The 27,718-nt window shown below is 43.0% G+C and overlaps 2 protein-coding genes and 1 long non-coding RNA gene across 5 annotated transcripts in view; 1 reads left to right on the top strand and 2 right to left on the bottom strand.

Moving 5' to 3' along the window:
- arb2a (ARB2 cotranscriptional regulator A) overlaps nucleotides 1-20,208 on the bottom strand; it is a 91,478-nt gene extending 71,270 nt beyond the window's left edge. The window contains exons 1-6 of the mRNA XM_088376773.1: nucleotides 20,120-20,208; nucleotides 19,560-19,689; nucleotides 19,165-19,266; nucleotides 17,477-17,577; nucleotides 12,196-12,261; nucleotides 10,678-10,869 (exon numbers count right to left, since the gene is read on the bottom strand). Of these exons, the coding sequence (XP_088232899.1) occupies nucleotides 10,678-10,869; nucleotides 12,196-12,261; nucleotides 17,477-17,577; nucleotides 19,165-19,266; nucleotides 19,560-19,656 (558 nt within the window). The 5' untranslated portion in view covers nucleotides 19,657-19,689; nucleotides 20,120-20,208. The remainder of the gene's footprint in view (nucleotides 1-10,677; nucleotides 10,870-12,195; nucleotides 12,262-17,476; nucleotides 17,578-19,164; nucleotides 19,267-19,559; nucleotides 19,690-20,119) is intronic.
- LOC148397372 (uncharacterized) lies at nucleotides 14,293-16,821 on the top strand. 2 transcript variants are annotated; one of them, XR_015858742.1, is made up of 3 exons: nucleotides 14,293-14,502; nucleotides 16,139-16,327; nucleotides 16,409-16,821. It is a non-coding gene; the product is annotated as an uncharacterized LOC148397372 (long non-coding RNA). The 2 variants fall into 2 exon arrangements; XR_015858743.1 differs by having other exon boundaries at nucleotides 14,293-14,611.
- Nucleotides 20,209-21,158: 950 nt separating the features above from the next.
- kiaa0825 (KIAA0825 ortholog) overlaps nucleotides 21,159-27,718 on the bottom strand; it is a 74,582-nt gene continuing 68,022 nt past the window's right edge. Inside the window, exon 23 of one of the 2 annotated variants that reach the window (XM_088375497.1) lies at nucleotides 21,159-21,865. In XM_088375497.1, the coding sequence (XP_088231623.1) occupies nucleotides 21,682-21,865 (184 nt within the window). In that variant the 3' untranslated portion in view covers nucleotides 21,159-21,681. Of the gene's footprint in view, nucleotides 21,866-23,842; nucleotides 23,966-27,718 lie in introns of those variants that run through there. The other variant, XM_088375499.1, reaches the window with a different exon arrangement.

The raw sequence follows: 27,718 nt of genomic DNA, 5'->3' as shown, positions 1-27,718 counted from the left end.
CTTTAGATGATATTATGAGCGTGCACAAACGTGTTAGGACGGCGCATCTGTCTAATTGCTGGTGCATTCGAGGGCCAGGTCTTTGATCTGGGGGTTGCGCCGGGCCTCGGCACTCGCTGCGCAGGGTGGTCTCCCATCATGCTCGGCTGATCACAGACGAGGCTTCACTATTGGCTGCCTGGCAGGCCCTCCCATCAGCCTCGCCGCAACACGCCTCTGACAACTTCATTATCAAGCGATGCTGCGCGCCTCCGCTAGTCGCAGAAGGCTAGCGCCGGCGCAACGGCGCGCACGCTGGAGTGCGAGGATGAGCGGGAGACGACACAAGCAGACGGGAAACGCAATCTGTAGCCATGTTGTAAGAAGAAATGAAGGTTTTTCTCTATGATTACATCATGTAAATAAATATTAACATCCATTTATTCGTGCTCCATTTCAATGATTTTAATTTTGGCCTATATTATTTTGTATTGAAGTATTTGGGCCACATTCTACTTCTGAGTTGTCGTAACGTGGTGGCTGCCGAAAAGTTATGGTGTGGACGTGAAGATAATAAAGGAAAACAAGTACGGCGTGGAGCAACAACTTTTCTCAGATCTAGGAACAGAAAATGACATGTAATTGACCTATGGATAAAAATAAGATATTTCTTTCTGCACATGGTCTTAACATATGTTAAACAAACTTAAATGGAAAGCCGGAAACTTTCTCTGCCAGCTCTTTGGACTGACTCTTATTTCCAGGGTGCTGAACAAGAGCCATGCTTGTAAAAGTAGGCTTTGCTAGGCAGTATGGCAGGTAATCCCGCTTTACCGTGGTCATAGCACAGTGGTAGGTGCCTGAACTATTGAACTCTGTCCCTGCAGCTAAGACATGCTAGTGCCGAGGACTAATTAGCCGGTTGCATGGAAGTGGAGGGGGGGGGGGGGGTTCTCCCTCTCTCCCTCTCTCTCCCGCTCTCTCTCTCTCTTCCTCCTCTGCTCCACTTCTATTTCTTTTCATCTCTCATTCATGAGCCCTTGGTGGTGCCCTTGGCATTGGGTATGTAAACTATCAATTCATACCATCACACACAGACCCGATCGGGATTGGCATTATAAAACCATAACCCCGTCTGCATAATGAGCACACAGTTTCAAGAAGTTATTGGAGAGGTGACGCTGTGTGGAAAAGATAATTATTATTTAACAACGCAGAGGTATATTATATTCCAAGTAGATTGAAATGGAGTTGGCTGTATGTTGTTAAAGTTAGAACCTTTGGAGATGGTGGAAAAAATCAATATCTGTTATTCTGCTTCAAAATAATTTGATCCCAGAAAGTCAATCTATGCTTCCATATTCTCGTCCTTCCCGTTATTTTATGCAACCGAGCAATTGCTGATTGTCTTCTTTGGGTGTTACATGCAGAAACGGCAAATAATTTCTTCCGTTTTTGCGTCATTGCAGGAATGAAGATCGTTTCAGCAATGTGTTTGCTGGTGTGTAAAGAAAAGAAAATCAGTCAATAAATAGTTCGAGTGCAAACACAAACTGGTAGATTAGCAAACAGATGGCGTAAGGGAAACCAGGGACTCCCACCAAAACCTACTTAAATGTGTCACTGCCGAGCTGAATCAACAAAATGCAAAAACACACACACACACACACACTTCGCTGATCGATTGGTAGGATGTTTGGATCCATAAGAGTCTAGATACAGCAGGAACAGGTACACGTAGGTCAAGCTGATTGACAACTTCTTGGATCCTTGTTTGAAACCCTTAAAAAAAAAGACCTGGATTCATGCGGATAGGAACTTTATCAAAATATTTACTGTATAGAATCTATACCCAAAAAAATATTGCATGATAAATGTAATTTATAAATCAATTTAATAAATAATAATCAAGAAATATTTGTTGTTGGAGCTAAAGTATAAAAACTTTACGTTTAAAGAATTACAAAGGGGACAAACATGGGCTTTATCTGCCCCTCCCTTCCCTTTCCTCAATTTCCAATACAAGTAGCATACCAACAGGCCTGCAGGCTGACGCAAGAGATAGGAGAGAAAAGGGTCAAGGTAAAGCCAATTAGGACTGAATATTGGCAGAGTGAAAGTCAGAAAGCTGAATTCCCGACTTCAAGAGGCTGTAATTGCGCTTCATCGTGTGCGTGTGTATGTGTGTGTGTGTCAAGCCACAGGCAGACAAACTTAATTTAGCAGGTCCGGCTTTTTAACACAAGCCTGAAGCCAGTCGGCGACTTCCAACTGGACCAAAGGGACGGAAATTTACAGGCTCATTGGTCTCCAAATCCCCCTGAGATCTTCTTGCTCACCCTGAAGGGCACAAGAACTCATTTAGTCATTGATGACCACCGCTGATCACATCCGTGTGGTCATATCACTCCTTCAGGCACTTCATTACAGTAAAGCTTTATGGAGCCCAAAACTTTTTCCGCTCAACTTTCAAGACCTTGACAAATGACGACCGTCAAAACACAGGTACGGGCGGGCCGTCGTTGGGCTGTCACTGACGAAACGCTTTTTGGAAGTGACTGCTCGACATATTTCTGAAGATGTACCCAGTGCATCCCCATGTGGTAAATCCGTGGCATCTGCGCTTACAACTTTTTGTCATCGCTGATAAAATCTCAGAACTAGCAAAAAAAAAAAAAAAAAAGCCTTGATCGCCGCTTAATATGGGAATACACACCTCGGGATCCAAAAGAAGAAAACACGGCACCGAGCAAGCAAAACAAGCTAGCAAATATCCGCTCGTCTGCTAACAATCTGTTTGGCTGTGTAATTAATAAATATTGCATCAATGACAAGGGGATCAATTATGAATGACGGGTGGCGTAAGTAGCCTGAAGCGAAAGATTGCACATGTGACAATCAAAGTTAACACAATGAGGCGTGTGTGTTTGCACGGAGGGGGGGGGGCAGAGGGTCTTCCTCCCTGTCACTCCATGTGTGTGTGTGTGTGTGTGTGTGTTATCGTATTCTATGAGGTAATAGGCAGTCAGCTTCACAGCCAGAGCACGACCTAGAAAGTGAAACCACACGTCAAGGGACTAAATGCGTCACATGGGCTCAATCATTTCCTCTCCCTCTCTGTGAAGAAAAAGAAAAGGAGACAAGGAGAGGATGGAAGTGAGGGGGAAGGAGGGGAGGAGGGGAGGCTTGTCTTCAGAAGCTAATTAAGTCATTTGAAATAGCCACAGAGGGTACCTGTATGCAATCTCACCGAGGCAAAAAGGTTGATGAGGCTCCACCAGGCCTCGGGCTAACTTCAAAAAGAAGCAAATGAAAAGAGGCAAAAAGGTGAATCGGCAAGGAAAATAGTCAAGTGGATTTTCTATTTAATTGAAGACAAATTTGGAGAGGAGCGCGTGCGTCGGCGTGCGCTAGGCGCGGTGAGGGAAAAGGTCAAGCTGGCCCCCAGCTGAGTGTCTCTGCACACACACACACACACCTTGTCAATAGGGAGCAGGTGGGAAGATGCACAAAGCGGCCATGTCTGATTGCGGGAAATATTTCTCACCAAAATGACTATTGGAGCATTTTTTAACAGTTCACAGCCACTCGTGTTAGCAAACAGAGGACACACGTGAGGGTTTTATGCCCTAACACGCATGCCCTCTCCAGGGGCACGCTGGCGACACCAGTGACTGAAATGGGTCACGCGTACACACACACACACGTCAAAACTGCGGCATTGGCAGCACGCTGAGGGCAAACGGGGGGCTGGATGTGGAGTGATCGGGTTTTTCTAGGCCAGGTCTCCTGACAATGCACCACTGTCTCGTGTGGCGGGCTAAAGGATAAAGGCTGTGTTTTGGCCTGACATTACGGTTACGTGTTCCAGACACACACACACACACACACAATACTAAACACAGAGTATCTTATATCTCATAATAATATGCTTGGCAGCATGTGAACACTGGCACAAAACACTCCGATGCAGCGGTGGCCAAGGAGGCTTAGGGCACGTTCAAGACCCCAGAATTTGATTCATCTGTTCTCTTTTTTTTTTTCTCCCCCCCCCCATTGCTGCTATTATAAAGCTGCATGCAGCAGATCTTCTCTGCAGCCTGTAGAGAGAGAGATAGATCAGCTTGTGGACTTCAAAGAGGTTGCAAGTAGGTCACCACAAGCCACTGCAGTCATCCAGAGCACAGCATTGGGTCTGAGACATTGCTCTTCACTCCTTCACCCCCCCCCTCCCTCCTCTTCTCGCTTGAACCGTGTCTCATTTCTTATCCTACTATACGGGAAATGTGTAACTTATGGGAGAAGAAAAAAAGGATGGAAGAAAACAATGTTGACCAAAATGAAATCCCTAAATAAAGATGTATAAATATATATAAATATATCAATCTAAATGCTGTATTCATACTTTGGTTTGTGTGTTTTATTATGTAGGGTATGTTTTTTGCAAGGTAGTGTGCGAATGTGTGTGTTTTGCCACTGTACTTGTGTCTCGTGTGTGTCGAGAGCTCCCGATGACATTCGTTTGACTGACATCGGGGGCGACGGCAGCACAGTGGCATATGGTAACTGCCTGCTAACTGCTAAAACTTGACATCAGCGCAAACAAGTCAGCCAAGCATGGCGTAGTGTGCTCCTGAGAGGGTTAAGGCATCGGCTGTCAGCATACGGCAGGAAAATAACACCTATCGCCGGCATCATAATACCTGATAAAAGGGGGAAGGAGACGGAGCTTGGTGCTGCTGAATCAGGTAATGATGAGATGACACGAGAAACGTGTTGGCAACCAGAAGATTGTCAAACTCTTGTCTGTATTTCACTCCGCAAAATAAACAATAAATAAAAGTAGACTTTTTTTTTAAAAAGGCGAAATATGCATTTTGTATTTCACGATGGGTAACCTCATCCTCCTTAAAAATAGAGTAATATAATTGAATATAAATATAATCACTAAAATTATAATTATTATAAAAAATATAAACAATACAAACAATGTAAAAGCCCATAAACAGGCTAACGAATAGTAACATTGGTGTCCGACTGTGACAACCATTTAGATATTTTTTTGCGATAGGTAACAAAAAAAATCCAGAGTGCAAAATGACTGGCAATTGCTTCCAGCATTGAAACCTGCCTTAACGCAGTTCTTCAAATTTCCTGGGAAATGCAAAGACCGCTTGAAGCTTTCGTTTCCATTTCTGACCAAAGAGCTGACACTAAAACTATTAAGAGAAAGATTTGTTGTGTTGTTTGCCTCTAAAGCCCGCATGCCCCTGCAGGACCTGGCTAACCCCTATTTAAGCACAGAGTTTCCGCTCATCGATCAAAGTGTGCCACGCACGGTCCGAGAGCACCAGTGTACGGCGGGGCTCAACTTTGACCCCAGAGATGCTCGGCGCTGATTGTGTAAGCTTGCCTATGTGTGTGTGCTGGAGTGTAAATGCACAAGGGGGGTAACCTATCTGCTCACTACGAGCTCCTCACAAAACTCAATTTCCCCCCGGAACATCCACAGCTAAGCACTTTTAACCTCCACCAAGCTGGCGTGATGGAAGGTACGTGTCAACTTTACAAGGGAATCCAGCATGTCGCTGCACAAGCTGACAAATTGGGGGAAAGATTGCGGTGGATTTTTCATGTGCCAGGACTTTTTTTTTTTAGCATGTTGGCCGTAGACAAGCGTTCCCAAGGAGAGAGTGAAGAGGCATCCAGCACACACAGCCCGGGGCTCTCTGGAGAAAAGACTAAACAAGACCTTCCCATTGGGACACACACACACTGCCTGCAGCTGCAAATGACCTACTAGTACCCACCTCACACATCATGATACATTTTATTTTCATTTCAAGAGGGAAAAAAAGTATCATGTGGGTTAATCAACATGTAGTCCTCTTATTATGTTCCACGATTAGATCAAATTATCTTCTCTTTGAGTGCTGGTTAGCTGCATCCTCCTCCCTTGGGCTACATACTTGAGCAGCCTGAACAGCACAAACTCTGAAGCTTTTGTTGCATTTCCACTTGGTCATTCTGAAGCTTCTTAAATCGCTCCTACACTGAGCTAACTTGAGGGAATCGCTTAAAAGGCGTGTTGTAATATTTCCATACGGCTTACCTCGCAGTGTATTTACTGGAATATAAGGTGCCACTAAAATCTGTCAAAATTATCTTGAAAATAAACAATAGTTTTAAATCTTAGACTCTAAAGGAGCTTTTCACACAAAAATAAATTTTCAAAAATAAATACAAAAAAATAAAAATAAATTAATTAAAAAATGAAAAAAATCCAGATATTTGAGAAAAATCCAAGAGTAAACTATTCCCGGTGAGGCCAATCAAGACACACAGAAACAACTACTACTGCTTATAAAACACAAAAAATACATCTAGCTAAAATTGCTATGATGCTCTCTTTCATCCGCGCTGTGTGAAACATTAGCGTGCACGAGGAAGCTCGCCTGAGGATGTACCTTTCTTAATATCGTCCTCTGACTGTCAAACAAAGGCTCTGTGCCAAGAAAAACTCACACGATCAATAAAGCGCTACGATGTGTACATATAAACGCACACCCACACATAAACAGGGGGACGACGTGTAAAAACTAAAGCACGCAATCAGCTTGCATGCTCATGCCGTTTTGCACAGCAACACATCTGAAAAACACTTAATATGCAAATATTTTTTTTTTACAACTGAGACAGCATTGTGTTGTATTCATTTGGACATGAGGAGGGGAGGGGGCGGGTTGGAAGATAGATAAATGGGTCTCTAGATGTACAGCTCGGATCCCAGCTGATGAGATTTCACATACCAAGCCGTGGCGCTGTTAGGACAGGGAGCACCAGCACAAAATAATGTTTTCTCTCCCACTGATCAATTTTTAATTTGGCCCGTGCAGCCGAGCCCTTGGCGGGCCTGGCCCCGGTAATTATGGCGAGTTATTGACAGCTGCCTTCCCGCGGGAGGCTATTTAAAAGAGGTTTTAACCCCAGAGCAAGTCCGGGCCTCGCACCCGCCTTTGAAGGTGTCAAGTGCATTGATCTGAGCTGCAGGATGTGCTGGGACCTCTCAACCTGGACGTTTGCGTGCGTGTGTGTGTAGGTGTGTTACAAGGCCAGAGCGAGTCAGAACAGCTTTTGACCTCCACACGCACATACAAACAGTGAAATTGTCCTCTGGCTAAAGCTAGCCGATTGGATAGAATGATAGCCGCTGGCCTGCGTAGCCACCTGATGCCCCGAGATAGGTCGCACCCACCCATCCAGCGTACACTCAATGTTATCACATGGCCTCACACGCACAAAAGCGCAGCTCGGGGGGAAATGGAGCAACTAATGAGAGTCGAAGAAGAGGGAGGGAGGAATAGCGATCGGATGGAGAGGTGAGCAAAAGGCCGTGATACGATGCAGGTCCGAGAGAAAGGTGCGGTGATGAAAAAGACATCAGAGGTGGGTGGTGGGAGGGAGGTCACATGACAGAGTTTTTTTTTTTCATGAGTGTTTGAGTTGGTCTGCCTCACTGCCCCCATTCAGACTTCAATTGAAAAAGAGCAGATAGAAATCCAAAGGCTTTTGACACCCTTCTGAAAACACCACACCCCCTCTCACTTTGCAAAGGGGTCTCCAGTGAGAGAGGGAGTGAGTGGGCTGAGATGGTTGCAGGCACAGCAATGCCACACATCGGATTCACAATGTAGTCGAAAAAAAGGTTGAATTGAGGACAGCTGGACTTTTTGGGTCGTTTGTGGTGTTTTTGCACCCTTAAAAACAGAAGTGAACCAATTACACTGTTGCGTATACTTTTCGTTAACATTGTTAAAATTGTCAACATGACCTGACAGTAAGTGAATGACAGATGCCCATAAAGATGCAATTTCTGTATATGAAAATTGAAATTCCATGCAATTTGAAGAAAAACAATTACAAGTGGTATCGGGTTTTAGTATCGATAACTACTCAAGAGTTGAGTACTAGTGTCGGTCTCAAAAAAAGGTGGCGGCGAACATCCCTCATACAAACGTAGCAGCCGTGACCAAAATTAGCTTATTTACATTGTCAGAAAAAGGGGCGTGGCTTTGGTCAGAGAGTATTATCTCCATCATGAACATCATGAGCAAATGTCTAGTTGTCAGAATCACCATTGAATTATTCTAAGTAAGCCATCAAAAGTAAATTTGGCTGGAATTCCAACCTACGAAGAATTTAACTAACAACCCATCTCTCCATACTTCTTCTATCTGACTGCTTTTCTTTGCAGCGCCCAGCCTCCAGCATCTCAGGATGCAGAGCAGCGTCAGGGCCAGAAGGTAATGATACAGCTGCCAGGGTGCAACAAGCCAACCTGTCGACTGTCTAGAATTGAAATCATGAAGGAATAAGCTGTCATTAAAAGGCCCTTCTCCCAGTCGTGGAGCTGTCACAAGCTCACCTTCTGCTTACTCGCTCTCTCTCTAAAAACTAGCATCTAGCCTCTGCCTGTCCCGCCTTCCTCTTCTTGCTTCAATCTCGGCGCACCTCACTTTTTCCCCTTCACTGCTGTCTTCAAACCAATCATAAAAGCTGCATCCTCACCAAGTTCCTTCCCCCTCATATCAGATTTCTCTTTTTCTACCTCTTTCCTGACACTCAGTGGAGTAAGCTACTCTTAGCTGTCATTTAAAAAAGTAGCATCACTTCCATGTTCACACCAGGGCAAGAAGACAAAATGCATGGAACCTGACTTGACATAACACAAGTGATCATGGATCAATCAAGCTCCAAATCAGCTTATTTTACAGTGCATGTGTGTAGTGGGAGAGGCTCTGCTAATTTGCACGATCAGCGTTTTCTTCCCATATGCATGCCGACCAGCTCATCAGGAGAAGAACGGTTGGTTGGCTCTCTCCAGAAACGCAGTTACGATTTTTTAAACGGACACAAGCCATCTAAATCTGCGCATGCAAAGCAGGGCTCTTAATTCCGTGTATGTGCATTTTGGGGAAAAATAAAATAAAAAAAGCATTCCCCACGTAGCCCACTCTGTGCACTCCCAGTGACCCCTTTGCTGCAGGCTTTGAATTTCCAATCAACTTCCCAGGAGTAAGTTGGCAAAAAGCTGCACCGGCGGCAATATTTTCTGGGTGCCAAATGTTTGGAAAACCAACATAATCTAAATATAAAAAAAAAAGGTTGCTTAAAAAAATCATGTGCGATGATAATCGCTGCTTACCGACCCTAATAACATGATGTTCGATTTAACGAAGTACAAAGTTAAGTTTCTTTAACTGTTCAATTATTGAAGACTTTACGAGTATTTGCTGAATTTGTCACAAAATGCTTTGCATCGAAGAAAAGACACAGCAAAAGCAACAAATGCAAAGCAGGTCTGATTACAAAATACATAAAATTAGCCAACAAGCCAATTATTTGTTGACAATATATCGTAATATGTGGCCAAAACCTAACCATTTTTGCCAAACAGGGTTGCCATAGCAACCCTGAACAGACTGTAAAAGTCTAATCAAGTTTAGCAGTTGAAACAGGAAGAGAAAAAAAACACACACACAGCTCAGGTCAATTGGTGACTCTTAGATGGTCTTAAGTGTGATTGGCTGTCACCACACGTCAGCCGGTGACAGACTGGACGGCTGTCCCAATTATATCCTCCCGTGTCTCCCGCCTAATGTCAACAGGCATCAGTCTCAGCCTCCTACTCCCCTCGAAAATCCACAACGCTGGATATTTTCCTCGAGTGCTACGGAATGTCAGCGCTTCTCGCACGCTGGCTTCAAATGGCACAAATTTCACGCTGTGACAGACTGAGCCACAAACATGGCCCCTAATAGATGCAGACAGCACGAATTGACTACAAATGTACGCCGGTGTGGCTCAGTTGAGGATGACGATGATTTGTCAGAGTAGCAACACCGTTCCTTGTTTGCTATGATGAACGAGCGAGACTCGCGCTACCGTGTTCTCTATATCTAGCCTGTCACTTTGGCTCTCGGCAGCGCCGCGTCGCAATCCCGGCTCGGGTAAATACGTTTCAAAGACGGTCTCCGGATCGCTGAATCATCGCTTAGCATAACGTGTAATACAAACATCTCGTCGAGTTGTACACAGCGGGAAAAAGGGCTTTTCACAGCAGTCATTCAGATGGACTCTTCGGAGGGGGAGCGGGGGAACGGGATCGCCCCACCTAAGTCAATTTGAACAGCAGGCCGATGAAATTAAACAGGTAGAGGTGACCGCCGGGCTTGACAAATGAGCACGGGGGTTGAGATGAAAATAATACGAGAGGGAAAAAGTCCCCCTTTTGCTTGCTTTTACACCGAAGAAAATGAGCACGATGCTGAAATGATAACATCCTAGATACAGTAGACAGAAAAAAGTATTGGGACACCCCACCATTGGACCTGAGAATGGCTTGGTTTCTCATTTCGACAGGGTTTCTAATTTCTAACTATTTAAGGTGGCCTTACCTTGACAGCACTCCGGGTATGTGCAATGCTGACATTGCAGAAAATAAATACACAATACATAGCAGTAAAAATAATAATAATAATAATAATAATAAATATGAAATAATATACAATAATAAAAAATTTACAATAAAATACATAGCAATAATTATAATTATAATATAATAATAATAATATACAAAGTATACAATACAATACAATACACAGCAGTAATAATAATAATAATAGAAAAATCCCCTACCTCCATTGCTCTGGTGATGAAAGGTATTTGAGTCCCAGAATCCAAGTCCTGGTTGATGATGAGTCTGCGGGCCCACTGACCGGCCCGCACCACGCCGCTGCCCTGGATCAGCACCAGTAGCTTGGACGGATTAGACAAGGCGTTGGGGCTTAGGTAGATAAAACTAGTGGCCTCATCCACAGTGGCGTCTACCTGAAAACATGAAAACATTATGAGTAACATTGCTGTTTGAATCGCAGCCAAAAAAGCTCTCATGTCAGGAAACATCTCGACTTCTCCATTTACCGATATTGCTTTTATTTTTGAGCTGTACCACTCTTTCAAATATTATAGCGTTTCACTCCATTTAAGAAGGTCAAGTTGAGATTTTACATTCAAAGCTTCAATAGATGCTTTAAGAGACTTGGTTGCGCAATCTCGTTGATCACATAAGTTTACAAAGCAACAGCCTTCACCTTGACGGATTTTACGCATTAAAACGTGCGTCATCGCGCTCACCGCCTCCGAGTGATTAAAACTCCGACGGAAAGTGATACAGACAAAAAAAGGGGATAAGTGACTGTGTGCATGCACTCCCTAGGAGACAAGGAGACAAACACTATCCATAAAAGCCATGGGTGGCAGCTGCAAGAACTTAATCCAAGCAGACAAAGACAACTGAGTGGGGGAGAAAATCTTGCCCTTTCATTCTCTGCTACTCCCTCATTCCCTCTCACTATACTTGGCTTCAGTTAATCTTCTTAAAATCGGTGGTCACAAGTTCAATGCAACGCAGGTGGACGGACCCACCGCTAACATACAAATGCATACGCCGTATTCACTCAGGCTGGTGGGCCACACCAAAAAAAAAGCAGAACAGAGCCATTTTGCAAGAGAATAATGATATAAATAGTCCGAGCAGATAAACTAGTAAATGTGTAATGGGGGGATGGGGGGGTCGCCGCTGAATCCCTTGATTTATGGACCCTGTTAGTGCTGCTGCTAACTCTGCTCGGGCTAACATTCCTATAAATGCTGCCTGAAAAATGATCGCAACTTTTATAGACAGAGAAAAGAAGGCGAGAGATAGGGGAGGGCCAGATATGGGGGCAAAAAGAGGCAAACATGCTTTCGACAAGAAATAAAAGGGATCAAGCGAGTGCGCTGAGCCCGGATGATCTGGTCAAAGAATATCTCCACCGCGGCAGCAGTAGGAAGTCCCCCTTTAGAGAACATGAATGCAAAACAGATTAAGCATCAACATGCGGCGGCGCCAAGCCTTTGAAATGACGCGTCACAAAACAGTTCATTTGTTGAGGAGACACTTTTACACAAAGGATTTTGGGCATACTGGAGGGGAGGGGGTGAGGAAGCAAGATAAAAAAGATCTCCTATTTCCTCCATTGTTCCTAACATTCGATTTAAACGAGGCACTCAGTATCATCATCGCACAACGACGCAGATGCATTCATGTCATTTTTTTAATATTTGCTCTTCAAGGCCATATATAAAAGATTAGTTTCACTTAAGAGTACTTACTGGTAGGATTGCTTTTGTCATGTTGCACTTTTTCTCCAACAGCTCATAAACATACTGAGTGACAATCTAGAGAGGGAGGGAAAATGCACAAAAGGATGTGACATTAGTTTGACGGTATCATTCCATCGAAAATAATAAAAGGGTAAAAATGCTAAACTGAAAAGCCATGTTTCCAATATCGTTTATGTGCTGGAAAGTGTCGAGGATGTAAGTGCCGGGAGAGGAAATCTCCAGTACAGGAGAATGGGCTGACGTAAGTTATGTTTATCCCTGCAGCCACAGCACTAAAGAACCTTGTATACGAGTCATTCCGACCCCGGGACAAGGCTTTCATGCTTCGGTGACGTTAACAACTTTCTATTCAATTTGTCTAGGGGTTTTTTTCCCATCTTGCTTTGCTTGGTTTTGTAGCAACCTGGTGCGGCAGGTACAAAGCGTGTCCGATTTTAAGTCACGCTTGCTAGCGACTAGCAACGGAGCCAAAAAAAAAAAAAAGATGAATCAGATGTTTGTCTTACAAGAGAACACAAAGATCTTTGGATTCAATTTTCCAAACTATGATGACATTTTGTCATTGTGTGTTATTTGGCAAAGCAGGTCTTATCAGGAACTATTTCTGGTCAATCGACTTTCCAAGTGAATCCAATGTGGGGCTGCAACTAACATTTTGTCAATTAATTATAAATTAATCTAATGATTTTTTTTCAATAAATTGATACTCAACCAGAAATTGACCATTTTAAGTTCAAGTGTAAAAAAAATACAGATTTATAACAGTTTTTATAAGAATTTATAATCGATTAGTTGTCGATGATACGATTAATTGTTACACCTCTAATCCTTACGGGTGTCATAAACTGCTCTGGTCAATCCGATTTGAAATTGAAGTTTTACTGTAACGTTGAAGAATACACGGCTTGAAATATAAACAAACACATGCTAATGTTAACTTCTGCTGCTGTGCTTTAACTCTTCATTCTGCATACTCTAATATTCCCCAGCCTCTCGATTGTTGTGATTTGGGTCACTTTTGACCCAATACTATGTTCTAAAATGCAAGCATAATTAATAATGACATTAAATGGGGAGGGTAGAAATAATAGCTTTGATTATGCTTCCGAATCCCAAAAGCGCTGTTCTCGTTCATGCTCAATGCTAACTTGATTTACCGCTTATGAAGCGCATGCACAAATAATATCTGCTCCAGACACATATTAGCCTCATGATAGCCAATCAAAGGCCACCCGTCGGACCGAATGAGCCGATCGATCTACTATTTGACCCTATCGTGGAAAAAGCAGCTAGCAGAAGCAAAACAAGCGCACCTCATAGCCCCAACCCACCCAGTCTCCATCAGCTAATTCACTAAAATGTCAGCTGGACTGATGAAGACTTAAATGATTCCAGGCTTTGGTATGCTATTTTATAATAACATCAATAAGCATGGCAGGAAATTTCATCTGCACTATACGTTACATTATTTGTTCAGTGCCTCAGGTGGCTGAGCACCCTCTCATAGAGAAGAAATAGATTGAGAAGAAAAAAAAATCAGTACAAACATATGCGAGCCTATAGATGTAGAACAAACATGATCCAAAGTTTAAGATGAAATAAAGGCTGTTTGCAATGATATATGTTTAGTTTGTGCATTTTATAATCGGAAAAACGATGAAATTTAGAGGCACGATCAATAATATGTACATCGCAATCCATCACTGATATAAATGCCGTCAAACATGATCTTAGTCAAGAGACAAACTTCCCAATGGTACACATTATCACGTTATTTCGGATCTCGTGGTTAGCTAGCGGCTGAGGTCATCTCCGTGTCTGCGGCTTATTTGTGTAAGGGAAGCATCGGGGCAACGAAAACAAAAACAGAGGGATCAAGAAGGAAGGGAGAGCTCAGTGAAAGGAACAGGAGAAGACAAAAGAGGAGCGATGTGGCGGGAATCCCCAGAAGGAAGAATCTGGTGCCAGCTGACAGGAGGAGCAGATGAAGAAGAGGAGGGGGGGTGGCCATTGTACAGTTCAAGGCCTTGATAAAAGTCCTTGAAGTGGCCGGGCGGGCGGGCAGGCGGCGATATAAACTCTTCATCCACGTAACAATCCCTCCATAAAACACCAGGCTGAAGGCTTAATGAGGAATGCTGATGGAGACTGCAAGTGGTTACATTGTTAAACTCCACACCAGAGATGGAGAAAAGACTTCGTGTCACTTATTGTGTGTCCGACAATGTGTGTATCTTCCAAGTGATTACAACAGTCACGCCTGGCTTGTCTGACTGCACCTCGGGCGAAAACGAGGTGAGTCTTCCAAGGAGCCGTCTGGGACATAATTCAGGATTATGTCTTACACACACGAGTGAAATGCGGTTACACATGCAGCACGCTGCAAAAGTATTGGAACGGCAAGGTCGGTTCCTTTGTTTTTGTGGTATGATGATGTTCAGAGGAAAATATCTGTTTAACAAAAAAAAAGAGCTTTCGATGGGATCGACAGAGAAGTTGCAAGCCAGCGACAAAAACAGAACATCGACCGTTGAAACTTGGCAGCAGGAACAAATCTTGTCTCGTTTGTCCAGCGCTCTTAAAATGCCACTTAGCCAAACAAACTGGTGAGCAAGAAAAGGCAAAAGGAGCCATTTATATAATGGAATCCGCAGAGGTGCTCTACGCTGTATCAATGTCTACACCCAGAAAAGCATTTGTACTAGAGGAGAGGAAAAAAATCCCTCCAAACAATGCACGCAACACAACAAAGCAAACTCGCGGGAAGAACGCGAGCGAGCATTAGGCAATCCAAAAAGGTTGTTTATTTTAAGTCAGCCTTGTGTACCAACAGAAAGCCGTATTAAAATGGGGCTTGTGAATTTGTGATCTGTCAGTCCAGGCGGGCAAACAAAGAAAAAGGGAGCTCCAAAAGCCCAGGCATGATTCCCATGACGTTTCTGTCACTCTGAGGAATCTCCAGGGAGAGTAAAAGTTCTCCGACTGACAGACTGTTTACACTAGGTGGGATAAGATATTCCTCTTTCTGGCTCCCACTCCTCTTCCCCTAATAGTCTCGTAATGTCCTCCTCAGGTGTTAACTGAGAAGCCAGCAGCGGGCTAATTCAAAGTAAAGTAGAGAATAGCACCGTGGGCGACGGCGGCGGCAGATGCCAGCGCCGCCGCGATGGGCGCTGACACCTCGATTCCACACAGCCTTTGTAGGATTCCCTTCTCTTTCCAATCTAATTCACCTCGCCCTGCAACCATTTTGGTGGCTGCTTCCCTTTGCCAGTTTTTTCAAAGTGCAGCTGGAAGATGATGATCATGGTGATGATGGCGAGTCAGGAAGTGCAGACAGATGCCATTTATAGTTCTTCTTCTGGAGGATTTTGGTAGCTTTTCCTGTTCCAGGACTAGTCTAGGGTCTTTTGGTGATTAAAGTTTAGGATGGAGGTATCTATGCGTATTTAAAAAAAATAAATCGGGTGAAGTTTTTATTTTTCGACATCCATTTTTCTACAAAGTATGAGTCAATCTGTGTTTTGATTAAAGACCTGCTAAAGTGAATTCAGAATTAGTTTTTGCAATATCTTTGATGATTGCTAAAAATGTGCAAATACTGAAATATACGGTTAAAACATTTTAATTTAGCATTGTCAAAACTTTTGCAAAACTTTAGCATTGTCCTAAAACCAAGTATGGTGGTCACACCTATATTAGCCTTCGTGTGGCGACAGTGTGGGACAGATGCAAAGGATGAGAGAGAGGAAGCAGAGGGTAGAAGAGTCGGGCAGAAAGAAAACCAGAGCGAGGAAGAGATAAAGCGAAAACGAGACTGCTTTCTAATTCAGCCATCTGGCTTGCTTTACTTCATTATAATATTTTGGCTCTGCGAGTGTGCGTATGTGTGTGTGTGTTTGCAAATTCGTAAGTGCCTTCCATGTCACAGATGCCGGCAGAGCAGAGAAGAATCCCCGTTTATTAACAGCTTAATAGAGCTCCATCTGGGCCGGGCCCTATGCTCGTGTTCCATCACAGACATTCATCACCGAATTGCAAGAATTAGACTCCGACCGACACCGACACGGGCGGAGGTGACCCCGTCGCACCGAGCAGTCGCGGAGCTGTTGTCTATCAAGTATTAGAAATACAAATATCGCATCTACTAATAAAAACAGAAGTGAAATAAAATCCAGATGCATTTTGTTTTTTTTTTTAGGAAATTGCATCTTGAGCCACACGCTTGCTTTGGATGCCTCCATTCAGACAAGGTTGAAGTGCAAATTGGACATCTGGTGCTGTGATGTGTCCGACAATACGGTCGGGCTGCCACGCACACCACCGTGAAGATTTAAAAACAGCCAAAGAAAAGCATGGAGGAAGGGAAGGACGGCCATGTGAACCAAAGGCTTCTCATCCCAACGTGCTCGCCATTGTCCAGCGATTGAGAAGCCTACCACTGTTCACTTGGTTTCAACATAGGCTCCAAAGACGTTTCCCAAAGCTGTGTTTTAATTCATTTCAGTAAAAATAGCATGAACACATGGCCTTGATGGATACTACTACTTATTCATTCAAGCGGTGTTCCTATATTTTCAGTCTCCTGCAGTGCACCTAAAATCTGCACCTCATTCACCAGACAATGTTTGAAATCATGTGATGAATAAACATTTGCAAATGTAATGCTCGGATGTTTGGCCACCCACCCGTGTCAGAGTTTACATTCAAACGCATGTAGCTGTTCTCAGAGCCTCTGCTAGTCTGCAAGCACGTATTCGTATCAAGCTCCCTTATAGATACTCCGAGATGAGCAGACAAAAGGGGAGGTAGAGAATCCTTCACAGAAGGCTGACTCTCAAAGGAGCCGCTTTATAACCTGTGAATGGTTTAAAAAAAAAAAAAAACGTAATTCCACAAACGCCTCCATCCTTTCGCTTTGAACTTCAAAGAATGCACAAAACAATTAAAGATGTGTGGGAAGACTCAATTGGAAAAAAAATATATATATAAATATAGATGTCTCATTATTGTAATGCAATATTAAACTCACTGTACATTAGTTGGGGTACTTTAGGCATGCAAGCCATTTTGAATGAAGTTGAAGTATACATTAAATAGCATAACTGAATGTAATGTTAGTATATAATCGAATCATGCGCAAACCGTGATGCTCAGTTTCGGTCTGACCGCAGCAAAAGTCCTTTGAAATGGCTACTTTATAAAACATGGTGACATGACCAGGGCTAGCTTGTAAACGACCTTAAAAAATCCACAAATGACTGCTTACCTCTCCGAGAGCTTCGTAACGTTTTTGGTTCCAGCGGTGGAGATCCTCTCTCGCGTTGAAGATAAACGCTTCTCCTGTCTTGGTGTGTCGGAGTTGACCGTCTATGAGAGCCAGAGGTGAATGACAGTCAGGGGTTTGGAACACAATGGTTATCGCTAATCATTCATTTAAGTAAAACATACACATTTATTTAATATGAACAAGACAGACAGCCCCCCCGTACAAATTCACTCTTTTGCTTTTATATCGCTTGAGAGTCTCCTTGCCTGCCACAGCAACGCAATAAAAGAGTAAGCATTGCTAAATTTAATTTTGACCTTTATGAGTGCAAAAGTTGTACAAGCTGAACCACTAAAAAAGTATGCATATGTAACCCAAATAGCCAGAGGGCCCTCGTACTTTATTGCGGAAAACAAATATATAAGCTCCCTCTCATCGGCTGCTAAATTGCCACCATTTTCGCCGGGATAAACATTACGGAGCAAATGCAGAGCGAGTCGCACCAGCAGTTAGTTGTTCAACAACGCCGCCTAATCCTAATCGTGGTTTGTCATCTCGTTGTTGCATTAAAAACAGACTTGTGCCTGTGAGGAAGAAGAGACGAGGGTTGCGAAGTTAGGATAAAGTACCTTGAAGAAAATCAATTATGCATTCATGGAGAAGAGAGGATCTAAACAGCACCGCCTAAGAGAAGCACAAGGAGCTGTAATGAAATCCTACAATAGAAAAAATGTGTGTGTGTGTGTGTGTGTGTGTGTGTGTGTGTGTGTGTGTGTGTGTGTGTGTGTGTGTGTGTGTGTGTGTGTGTGTGCCTACGTGAGGGCATGTGCAGCACCACCGCCGCCTCCCCCAACCCATCGTCTCAGAGGAATACGATTTTCTCAACTTTTCTCCTCTTTTTCTGTCATAATTAGCATTCTGTTCTCAATTTGGCCGCTTAATTAGGTGTACATAACCTTGGATTTCCAGTAATGGAAAAACCGGAGGGCTCGTGAAATGAAGCCATCATCTTCAGTGATTAAGACACCTGCAAACTATTGTCGGCATTCGCGTCATTACGTGGTCAAATTAACATTTTTGTTCCACCTGTCTGGGGTCGAGGTAGTCCGGCGGTAACTGTGGAGGACCTCCTTCAAAAAAGAAAAAAAAAAAAAAAGAGTTTGTGTGTGCATGGATGGATGGGAGCGGATATGAGGAAAAAGAACAATCAAGAAAAGGCCAGTGAAGGCATAAAGGTGAGGAAATAGTGTTCATCTCTTCATGGGACAGCAAGCCGGGAACTGAGAGAGGGGAACGGCGCTAAAGGGGGCGTGGCGGATGGCGATGTTCCTCTCCATCTCTGTTCTTAGGCACAGTGAGATTATGCAAATGATCTGGCAGGCGGAAGGCAAGGCTGAGTAGGTTTCTGACGGGCCGGTGAGTATATAACATGTCCCGCACTCCGCCAGCCAGCCAGCCAGACAGACAGCAAACAGAGATACTGACAGAGAACAGCGGGACCAAGATGCAGGAGCGGAATGCTAAGAGCAACCGAGTGAATTCTAAAAAGACTCAAAAATTAAGCTCATTTATAGAATGCTTTCTTGTTGATTTCACAAAATATATAACAAATAAAATACCATAGTGGTTGATGACATCATCAGACTGCTGTTTCACTGTAAATATGACTTTAAATGTGGACGACTTACGTTCATTGAAGGCATATTCAAAGTCCTCCAGGGTTTTGGGGAATGCGAAAGGGGGCTCATCTTTCTTCATCAGTTCATCTAAATCAATTCTTGACAGCAAGTCTGAGAAGGAACAGAAGGTCGTGTCAGATTCTTAAAGACAGATTAATCAACAGGACTTTTATTGAAATACTTTGTTATTCAATATACTTATTGTGAAATTCTCCACACGTATGTGGCACAGTTGTGTGCTGTGTTGTCGTATTTTGGAATATTGTCATAGTTTCAGTATTAGGAATGTGATAGTTGAAGTATTAAGAGGTGGGTTAAATTGACTATAATCCCAATTGCAGACCCGGCGGCCAAATGCACGCCTTGTCACCGAGCTACAGCAACCGATGTTTGTGCACGATCACCTTTGAGCGCTGTGGTTTTCTCTCCATCCTCCTGGCCGGCCACCTGGGCCATGGTGATCAACAAGATGCACACCGCTGGTTTAGCAGCACTCAGCATCGGATCAGGTCTGGAAAATCACCCAGGTGTCCCCTGTGACAGATTACAAATAAGAATAATAAGGATCTCTTTGTTGCAATGCACGCTTCTATTTGATAAAACAGATGTGACAGTGCTAATAATACAACACCACACTCTCAGTGGCTTCCAAAGATGATTGGTAATAAATAAAACGGAAAATACACGTTTTTGTTCATGACTACTATTTCCACTTGTGCTAGCTCCACTTTGCACAACGTTAATGCTGCAAAAATTAACAAAAGGCTGCAAATGTTTGTTTATTCTTTGACCCCATGATCACCCCCATTTAAAAGAAGCCAGTTGAGAGTGTACCCCGCCTTCATGTGGAGCCACTGCAAAGGAGGCGAGTCACGACTAAGTCTTGCTTTTCGCTCTATATGCTTTGAAAAGTAAACTAGTGGGACAGAAAAAAAACAAGCATATTGCTGATGTTTTGACTCACGCGTTGAAAACATGCGACACGACACTGCTGCTTCCTGGACAGTCTCCCAAACAGGAAGTACTCCCAAACAGATGCGCGTGGAGGCTTCCGGGTTACCGGGGCAACGGAGTGGAAGCCGAATGATTCTTAAAGGGACAGCGGCACAGATGCTCAAACTGCGGCTGTTGAGTTTCCTCAACTTTATTCAGTCAAGAAGTACTGATTAAACCAAATAATAAAAAAAATCTCTTTCATTATTATTTTTCAACTTCTAATCTATTCTCTCTATGTGATAAGTGTGCATTTTTGTGAATATTCTACACAAACAGAAATGGGGACCAGCCTCAATAATCTGTGGTGGTTTATGATAATATGAAATGTTTACACAGGCCTAATAATCCCCAGATGAGTCTGGTATAATAGAATATTCAATGTATTCGCCATTCTTTGTAACAAATTGTTGTGGATCATATTGACAGGTGTCAGCTGAACCAAGCATCTGTCTGCAAATGAAACAGTGGGGAACAAAGACTGGGTTTATTCCAGGGCAAGTGATAAAGAAGAAGTACATAGGAGGAAGCAGTTATCTTAAAAGAACAGTTAAGCAACTCAAACATTGCATCACCAAGCTAAAAGGTTTTTTTTATGTTAATAACCGTACATTTGCAAAGATTAATGCTGCTGTTGTTGGCGTTTTTGCTCGTGTGCTGCAAGAGACAGAATTGACTTGCTGAACATTTTATTGTCTTTTGTATCGTTTAAGTGGTTTGGTATTTGTAGTGTTGCTTCATTTGCATGAGAAGCCATGCATTCATCTTTGGAAGAGAATGCTGGCTTTCTGACATGGGAATTGAACAGAACCCTTTAAAAAAAAAATTAAAAAAAAACACGAATCTGCTAATTTGAACATACAAGACAGTGGAATTGCATTTTTTTTCATGATTTGGGTTTTAACCATTCGTTAAAACCTTTTAGAAAAATAAAAAAAAGAGAGTACATAGCCAAAAAACATTGCAAATTATTGCTGACGTCGGCTTAATGACTACAAGTGACAAAAATAGGTTTTCTAATGAAATTACACTTTATTTCTATTACTTTCTTTCTCACTGGCACCCATGTATGAAAAATATGTCAAATGTGTTTTACATTTAGCAATCTCATTACATGAAAAATACTTCTAGGGTTGCACAATACTGACAGACATTATAGCGTGAGGTAGATTTTGGAACGGGCTGCAATCAAAACAAACATCATCGCTGTTATTTTTTTTACAGAAAGCAAGAAAAAAGTATGCTGACGCCAACATCTTTACACAAGTTGCCTAAAATAATAAAAATCTCCAATGATCACACAGTCCCATCTTGTCCCGGGCAAACAAATGTGCCTTCTCCATTTCCCAGAACGGATGTGCTCCAAAAAGATGAAATGTGAGAAGAAGAAGCGACACATTTAGTCTGAAGCAAAATGTACTGTACGAGCCGACACCAGCATGACACAACACACACTCTAATACCTTGAGAGCCGCAAGTGCGTATTACAACTAAACATTTACAACACGATAAAAATTCCAACTGCTCGGACTGTTATTGGGCAGCGCTTTTATCGGATGCTTGCGGTCCCCCTTGGGTCCCCTCAGCCGTCGTTTCATCTGCTTCACGAGACTCCTGCAGTCCCGCGTCGCAGTGGCAAACAAAATAGGCTCTTTGGAGTTCCTCAACCATCATTTTCTCCTCGTCTTCCAGCTCAGCACCTTCCCGCATCTCCCACCTGGAATCATAAAGATGAGGGGGTGCGAAGGGTTATGGCCAGCCGGGACATCTTATGACCTCCAGGTTTGAAGGACTCCACAAATGAGCATTCCTATATATTAGAAAGGGAGGCTGCAGTTTTTATGACAGCTATTTTTAGCTCTTCTAATATCAACATGACATGTTAACATTAAGGTACAGTAGACTAGTAGGTCTAAGTGTTCATGATCAAAAGAAACAGAGGATTCATTTCTATTAGTATTTGCACTTCCTTGCAGAGACATGAGAAGGGCTCTTCAAGAATTTTGCTGTTGAAAGTGAGCAGTGATGGATATCGTGGAAGTACGACGGGGTTTGAAGATCTCTGAAAGGGGAGGAGCTAAAGTTGGCTTGTCATTGGTGTGTGTTCTTGCTTTGCTGTTTAGTCCTGTAAGTGCCTGTACAGCTTCTCCAACACATTTCCATATCCATAAAGGGTGGAGGGGCTTCAACTAGTCATGTTGCTGGTAATCTACTCGTTGTAGTTCAATGGAGTCACTTGACTGGTGAGTGCGGTCAATCAAATCCATATTGGGTGCCTTTGAGCTTCCGCACGGCGCTCCATCCACAGCGGCGGAATTATGCTGGGCTGTCTGCAAATGATTGCATTTTCATTGCAATCTCACCGTCTCCTTTTATCCCGCCCTGCCTCCTTCTCCCATTCCTCATTGCGTCTTCAAACATGTTTGATATCGTGCGCGAGGGAGGAAGGGGTGACCCCGTACGCGACGACATCACGCACATGCAAAACACTTGAGCGGTAGACTCAGCCTCTGCCGCCATAAGAGGCATTCTCCTTGCCACTGTCACGGTTGTAATTGCCACCTGTAAAGGGGGAGGGTCTGTTTATGTAAATTTACGATATGTTTCGTCTCCTCCCTGAACAAGTGGCTCTAATTCCTCTTCTGTTTTTTTTTTTTTTTTTTCAGAGGAAACAAATGGAGACAAAACTGAAAGGATGCTAAGGGGAGGAAAGGCATGACAGGCTGGAAAAATGTGGTTAAAAAATATATTCACAAATAAAAGAACAAAAAGTAGAAAGATAGCAGAGGTTCGTTGGAGCACAGAAAGGAGTGAGCTGGAGTGGAAGGAAGACAAGAAGGTAGGCTATAGCTTTTTCAATGTTTAATTTTCAAATAGGATTAAGCAGAATGACATTTAGCTGAAGGTTACAGGCTCAGCATTGTCTTAGCTGATATTGATATGCAGGAGGCGCCCTGCTTGTCACCGGGACAAACACTGTTGATGAATGAGAAGCCTTTCCCCAGGAGGGTGTTAAGTGCAAATTTGAAATGAGCGAGAGGCAAAGGTGGGGAGCGAGAAAAAAGAAACGGCACCCACAGATACAGAGTGAATTACCATGATAGTTGCCATGTACACTGTCGCAAGATAATGTTGCCCAAAGTGTAAATTGTTCCCTTAAGTATGGCTTGTGGACTGAAACGGAGAGAAAAATAATCAGAAAATAGGTACATTGACCAGTGTATCGAATTTCAACAAGTACAACACAACGGAGGCTGTTAGAAATGCATAAACAGACTAAAGTTGACTTCATTTGCCAAAGTTTCCCGCTGGAATTTACATCTTAATAAGGAGAGTCTCACTCTCTAATTCTTAGGGGCTCTCCTCATTTTTCATGCATTAATACCAGAGCTGCTGACTTGGCGATTCCTCTGAATACAGAATAGGACACACATATTAAGTCTCGATTTTTTTACGGAATTGATGTCATGGGAGATTGAGTGTGAGGAATATGCTGCCACACACACGTCCTGCAGTGTGTCACCATGACAATGCCATCACGCCACACTGAGGTTGATTTGAGCTAATCATTGGACGTGATGTCCTTAACTGAGATAAAATGAGAATAAACAGAAAATAATGCACAACTTTAATCATTTCACAACATAGAAGCAGAAAAGAAAGTGCTATGAAAGAAATGAGACCATTTTTACTTCCCAGGACGTCTTTGTGCTAACAAGTTTTGTGCCAAAGAATCATTGGAAATGTCCTACGATAAATTATGGTCAACGTTGAAATCCAGCAACTCCAAGAGACAATGCTTCAAAACGAAAGCAGTCTAAAAACAGAACAGACAAAAAAGTATGTCGGTAAACTGAGCGAGCGAGAAGACAAAGCGCTTGAACGATCAAGAGAGGCGGCAGCCAGCGGTTTCCCCCTGCAGCTGTCACAAGCCTCGGAGGGACTTCTCCATTTCGACCAATGTGACTTGGATATGTTTGCGCTGAGCTGGATGCCCTGCCCGACTGCCACCGGGGTGGCTGTTTGTATAAAAGGCTGGCCTGTCAAACAGAGAGCGCTAGCGACAGCCAGACACGGGGCTAAATGACTCTGACAGCAGCCCTAATCAGAGGCTTCGCACATTGCCACAGGGCCTGGAAGATCCATCATAACCCAAGCCTAAATATTTAAAGTGCTAAACTTTCCAAAGGTCACAGGCTTTTCCACGCATGCCAGGGCGGCATGTGTCACGGCGGTAGGACGAGGCGAAAGCAAGCCACTGAGAGCGAGACACAATATGATTAAATGTCCTTTTTCTCACATTTTTAACCCTTGCCTTGGGTTACTTTTAGCAAATGGATATTTTAACTGGTGGTCACGACGTTAAACATCTCATTTAGGGTTACAGTTTGGGATGAGCGTGACGGATTAATTTGACAAGTATTTCTATTTAAAAACGAAAATGATACTCAGAAGAAGACAAACCAAGGCCGGACAATTATGCCAATTAGTGGTAGAGTCCTTTTTGGACAACAAAATTACTTCTTCTGAAATCGAATCGTGATACAAGTCTTTTCCCTGACACACTTCATATATAGAAACAAATTCGTCCTTAATGGAACTTGTAATCTGGGTCTTAAAAGGTATGGCGTGTCTTTCAGTCACTCCCAGCATGTATATAGAATTTTCCTACTCGTAGTTCCAGTCTGGTCAGGCAAAGCTTAATCCACCATTAATGAATTTTAACAACCCAACGGGAGCGTGACAAATACGAGCAACTAATTTTAGTGGAAAGTTCACAGAGTAGGTGTTACAATGACTTGTGCAGTTGAGCCCGCGTGTGTGCATCTTCTTCAGGCTGAGCGTGACCGTGTTAAGTCCATACTATCTCATTTCACGCTCTTGCACTTGGCCTTTGGTGTAACACTTCCACAGGCAACATTGAAGAGTAGTCGCGGCCCGCTGTGCACTTTTGCACCCAGGTGTCCAAAAGTGGAGCGCATGGGAATAAATCATGGCTGGGGACGAGTTGGAGTTGACAGAATAGCCAACCGTGAGGTCCCAAAGGTTGGGACCTCGATAGTCTTTTACATGCATCCACTTGGGCGGGATAGAAAGTTGCGTGACGTGTCGAACCGAATCATACTTAGTTATGATGCAGTTTGGTCACGTTTGTTTTGTCTAGCAGTTTTTCCGATTTTTGGCTTAACTACTTGGCCCATTTCTAGCACTACAACAAAAGTTAGCAAACTAGCTATGACATGGAAAGCGCCACGACGACCCGGAGGAAAATATTAAAGCCACTTTTCTCTACTTTAAATATTTTATTAGTAAATGCATTGAAATGCTGTCAATGTATGTTCTTTTGGTATTTTTTTTAGTAAGCTACTTTTGTTGTCTATGCTTTGCCTTTGAATGTTTTTAAATTTGATTAGTGAATGTGTTTAGGTGTTGCGCTTTTGGTTTTGTGAAGCACATTGAGTTGTGTATGAAATAAATACAACCGCCTCGCCTCACCTTTAATTGCTTATTTGGCATTAGTCCTATAATTTATGCAAGGTTGTTTTGATATCTATATCTGCGCGACCTTACAATAAAAGAATTCAAAGAGAAAGCTCCTGATTTTCTCAGATATCAATTCACCAAAAAACGAGCAGAAGGATGAAACGCCATCAAGTAAAACAATTAGCTTTTGTTTGTAAATGGATTCTGTAAACCGGATTCCAGTTCACTTTGGACTCAACGACAAGTTCACAATAAAGGGTAAAGGAACACCTCTTTGACTGGATTTCTATTGGAGAGCAAACATCTAATTCAATTTAGATCTGCGCCTGTGCCAAGCTATGAGACGGAGGCAGATTGTAAGTGACAGCCATTGGACAGCCGGCTGGATTTGAATATTGACGAGACAGAGACTTGACAGAAGGGATTATGCTCTACCTTCTGACTTAGTAGCCAGTGCACTGATCCATTGTATTGTCAGATCAAGTCACTGTCAGGTCTACAGTATATCCATGCACCGATGCCACTCAGCATTAGAGCCCACCTGGGATCCTTCTCCAATGCAAACTGATGGCCGCTCAAAAGCGACGAGACACGGAGCCAATCGACATGGACAACAGTCTGCGGCTTCACCGGCAAATCTATTTCCAAGGAGGGTTAAAAGAAAAAGAAATATTCTTGGGTTTGATCATCTGAACTAAGTCAGATTTGGACTTTTCTGTTGTCGTGACTGTAAACCTTTGGTGACAGACAGTATTGACTTGTCAAAGATCATTTCAAATATCAAACCGGATGAAATGAGATGAGATGTAAATAATATTGGAAAGTTTGGGTTTGTGGAAATCTAGAGGAATAGGACTTGGATAGGTATTTACATTAAAATAGGAATTCATTTTCTCGTCTTAATGACATCAGTCATTTTGACATAAGAACATTAGCAATGACATTCATTGGGAAACCAAATTCCAGTTGGCCGTTTTTTTTTCAAATTGCATCTTTATTGTCAACCAAGTGGTAAAAGATTGGACATTTTTTTAAGTATAATTTCCAGTTATTCTATATTTGCTTTAGAGTTATTACACCTGGATGGAATTTGTTTTCAAATGTAAAAGCACTTGCATCTATGAGGTTTTGTTCATTCTCCAACATCCCTGTAACCCGACGGATGACATGAATGGATTTTGGTATCCGATGGTGATGTGGAGGATTGTTAAGAAGCTAGACGCCTCAACACAGGCAGCTAACAATTATAAATAATGTAACAAATTCCTAATTCGGAGGGAAATTAGTGCATATTTGAATTGCTGCGCGTGTACGGCGCCTCCAAATTTCACATGCGAGATTCCAGTCTATTATTTAGTGTCATGTGTATTATGAGCACACAATTCAAAGCCCTCGCTCGCTCGCTCGGTCTGCATGCTTGCAGCTCCTTGTCTATTCTCCCCAGTCATCCAGAGGGAAGTTTGTGTAAATTTGCAGGGGCTTAATTACTGAATAATTTAGACCATGCTGCAAATTAATGTAGACATTTCCATATTAATGTGTTTGTCGACCCATTCCACATGTGTTTGTGCTGCGGACGGGAGGGTAGCAATTATCGCAGCGCATCAAGGCAGTTGCGGCGGTATTTCAGACATCATTAGGTTGCTTGTCCACCCCTGTGTGACTGTGAGCGCTCGGCGATTGGACACACTTTGATATGCTCCTCGAATGGGCTGGCTATGGCTCTGTGGATGAGCTCTATCAAATATAGCTCTGGGAGGGGAGGGGAGGGGGGGAAAAATGGGGGAGGGCGCTTGTTGTCGTCGAAAAGGAGGAAGTGAAAACACCTTGGCCCCTTGCTTTCCACATACTGTGTGTGTGTAAATAGTCAGACAGTTATTTCACTCAAATGGCTATTTGACATCTCTAGCCGTCAATGGTAGTGAATGAGTTAATTTATAGACATTTTTTTTTTTATATACGTTTGCCTCTAAGGTTTCTTATCTGCATGATGACTCAGATTTTTCAGGATCCATTTATTTGACCGTCCCGTTTAATCCACAGCGGCCCGAACGTAATATAAACGCAACCTCCCCCGTAGAATTCA

Source organism: Syngnathus floridae, chromosome 5 (assembly GCF_059516105.1).
Source record: "Syngnathus floridae isolate MCC-2025c chromosome 5, RoL_Sflo_1.0, whole genome shotgun sequence".
Lineage (NCBI taxonomy): Eukaryota > Metazoa > Chordata > Actinopteri > Syngnathiformes > Syngnathidae > Syngnathus > Syngnathus floridae.
The sequence above is the reverse complement of the archived record's forward strand: the minus strand, read 5'-3'. Positions and strand labels throughout refer to the sequence as shown.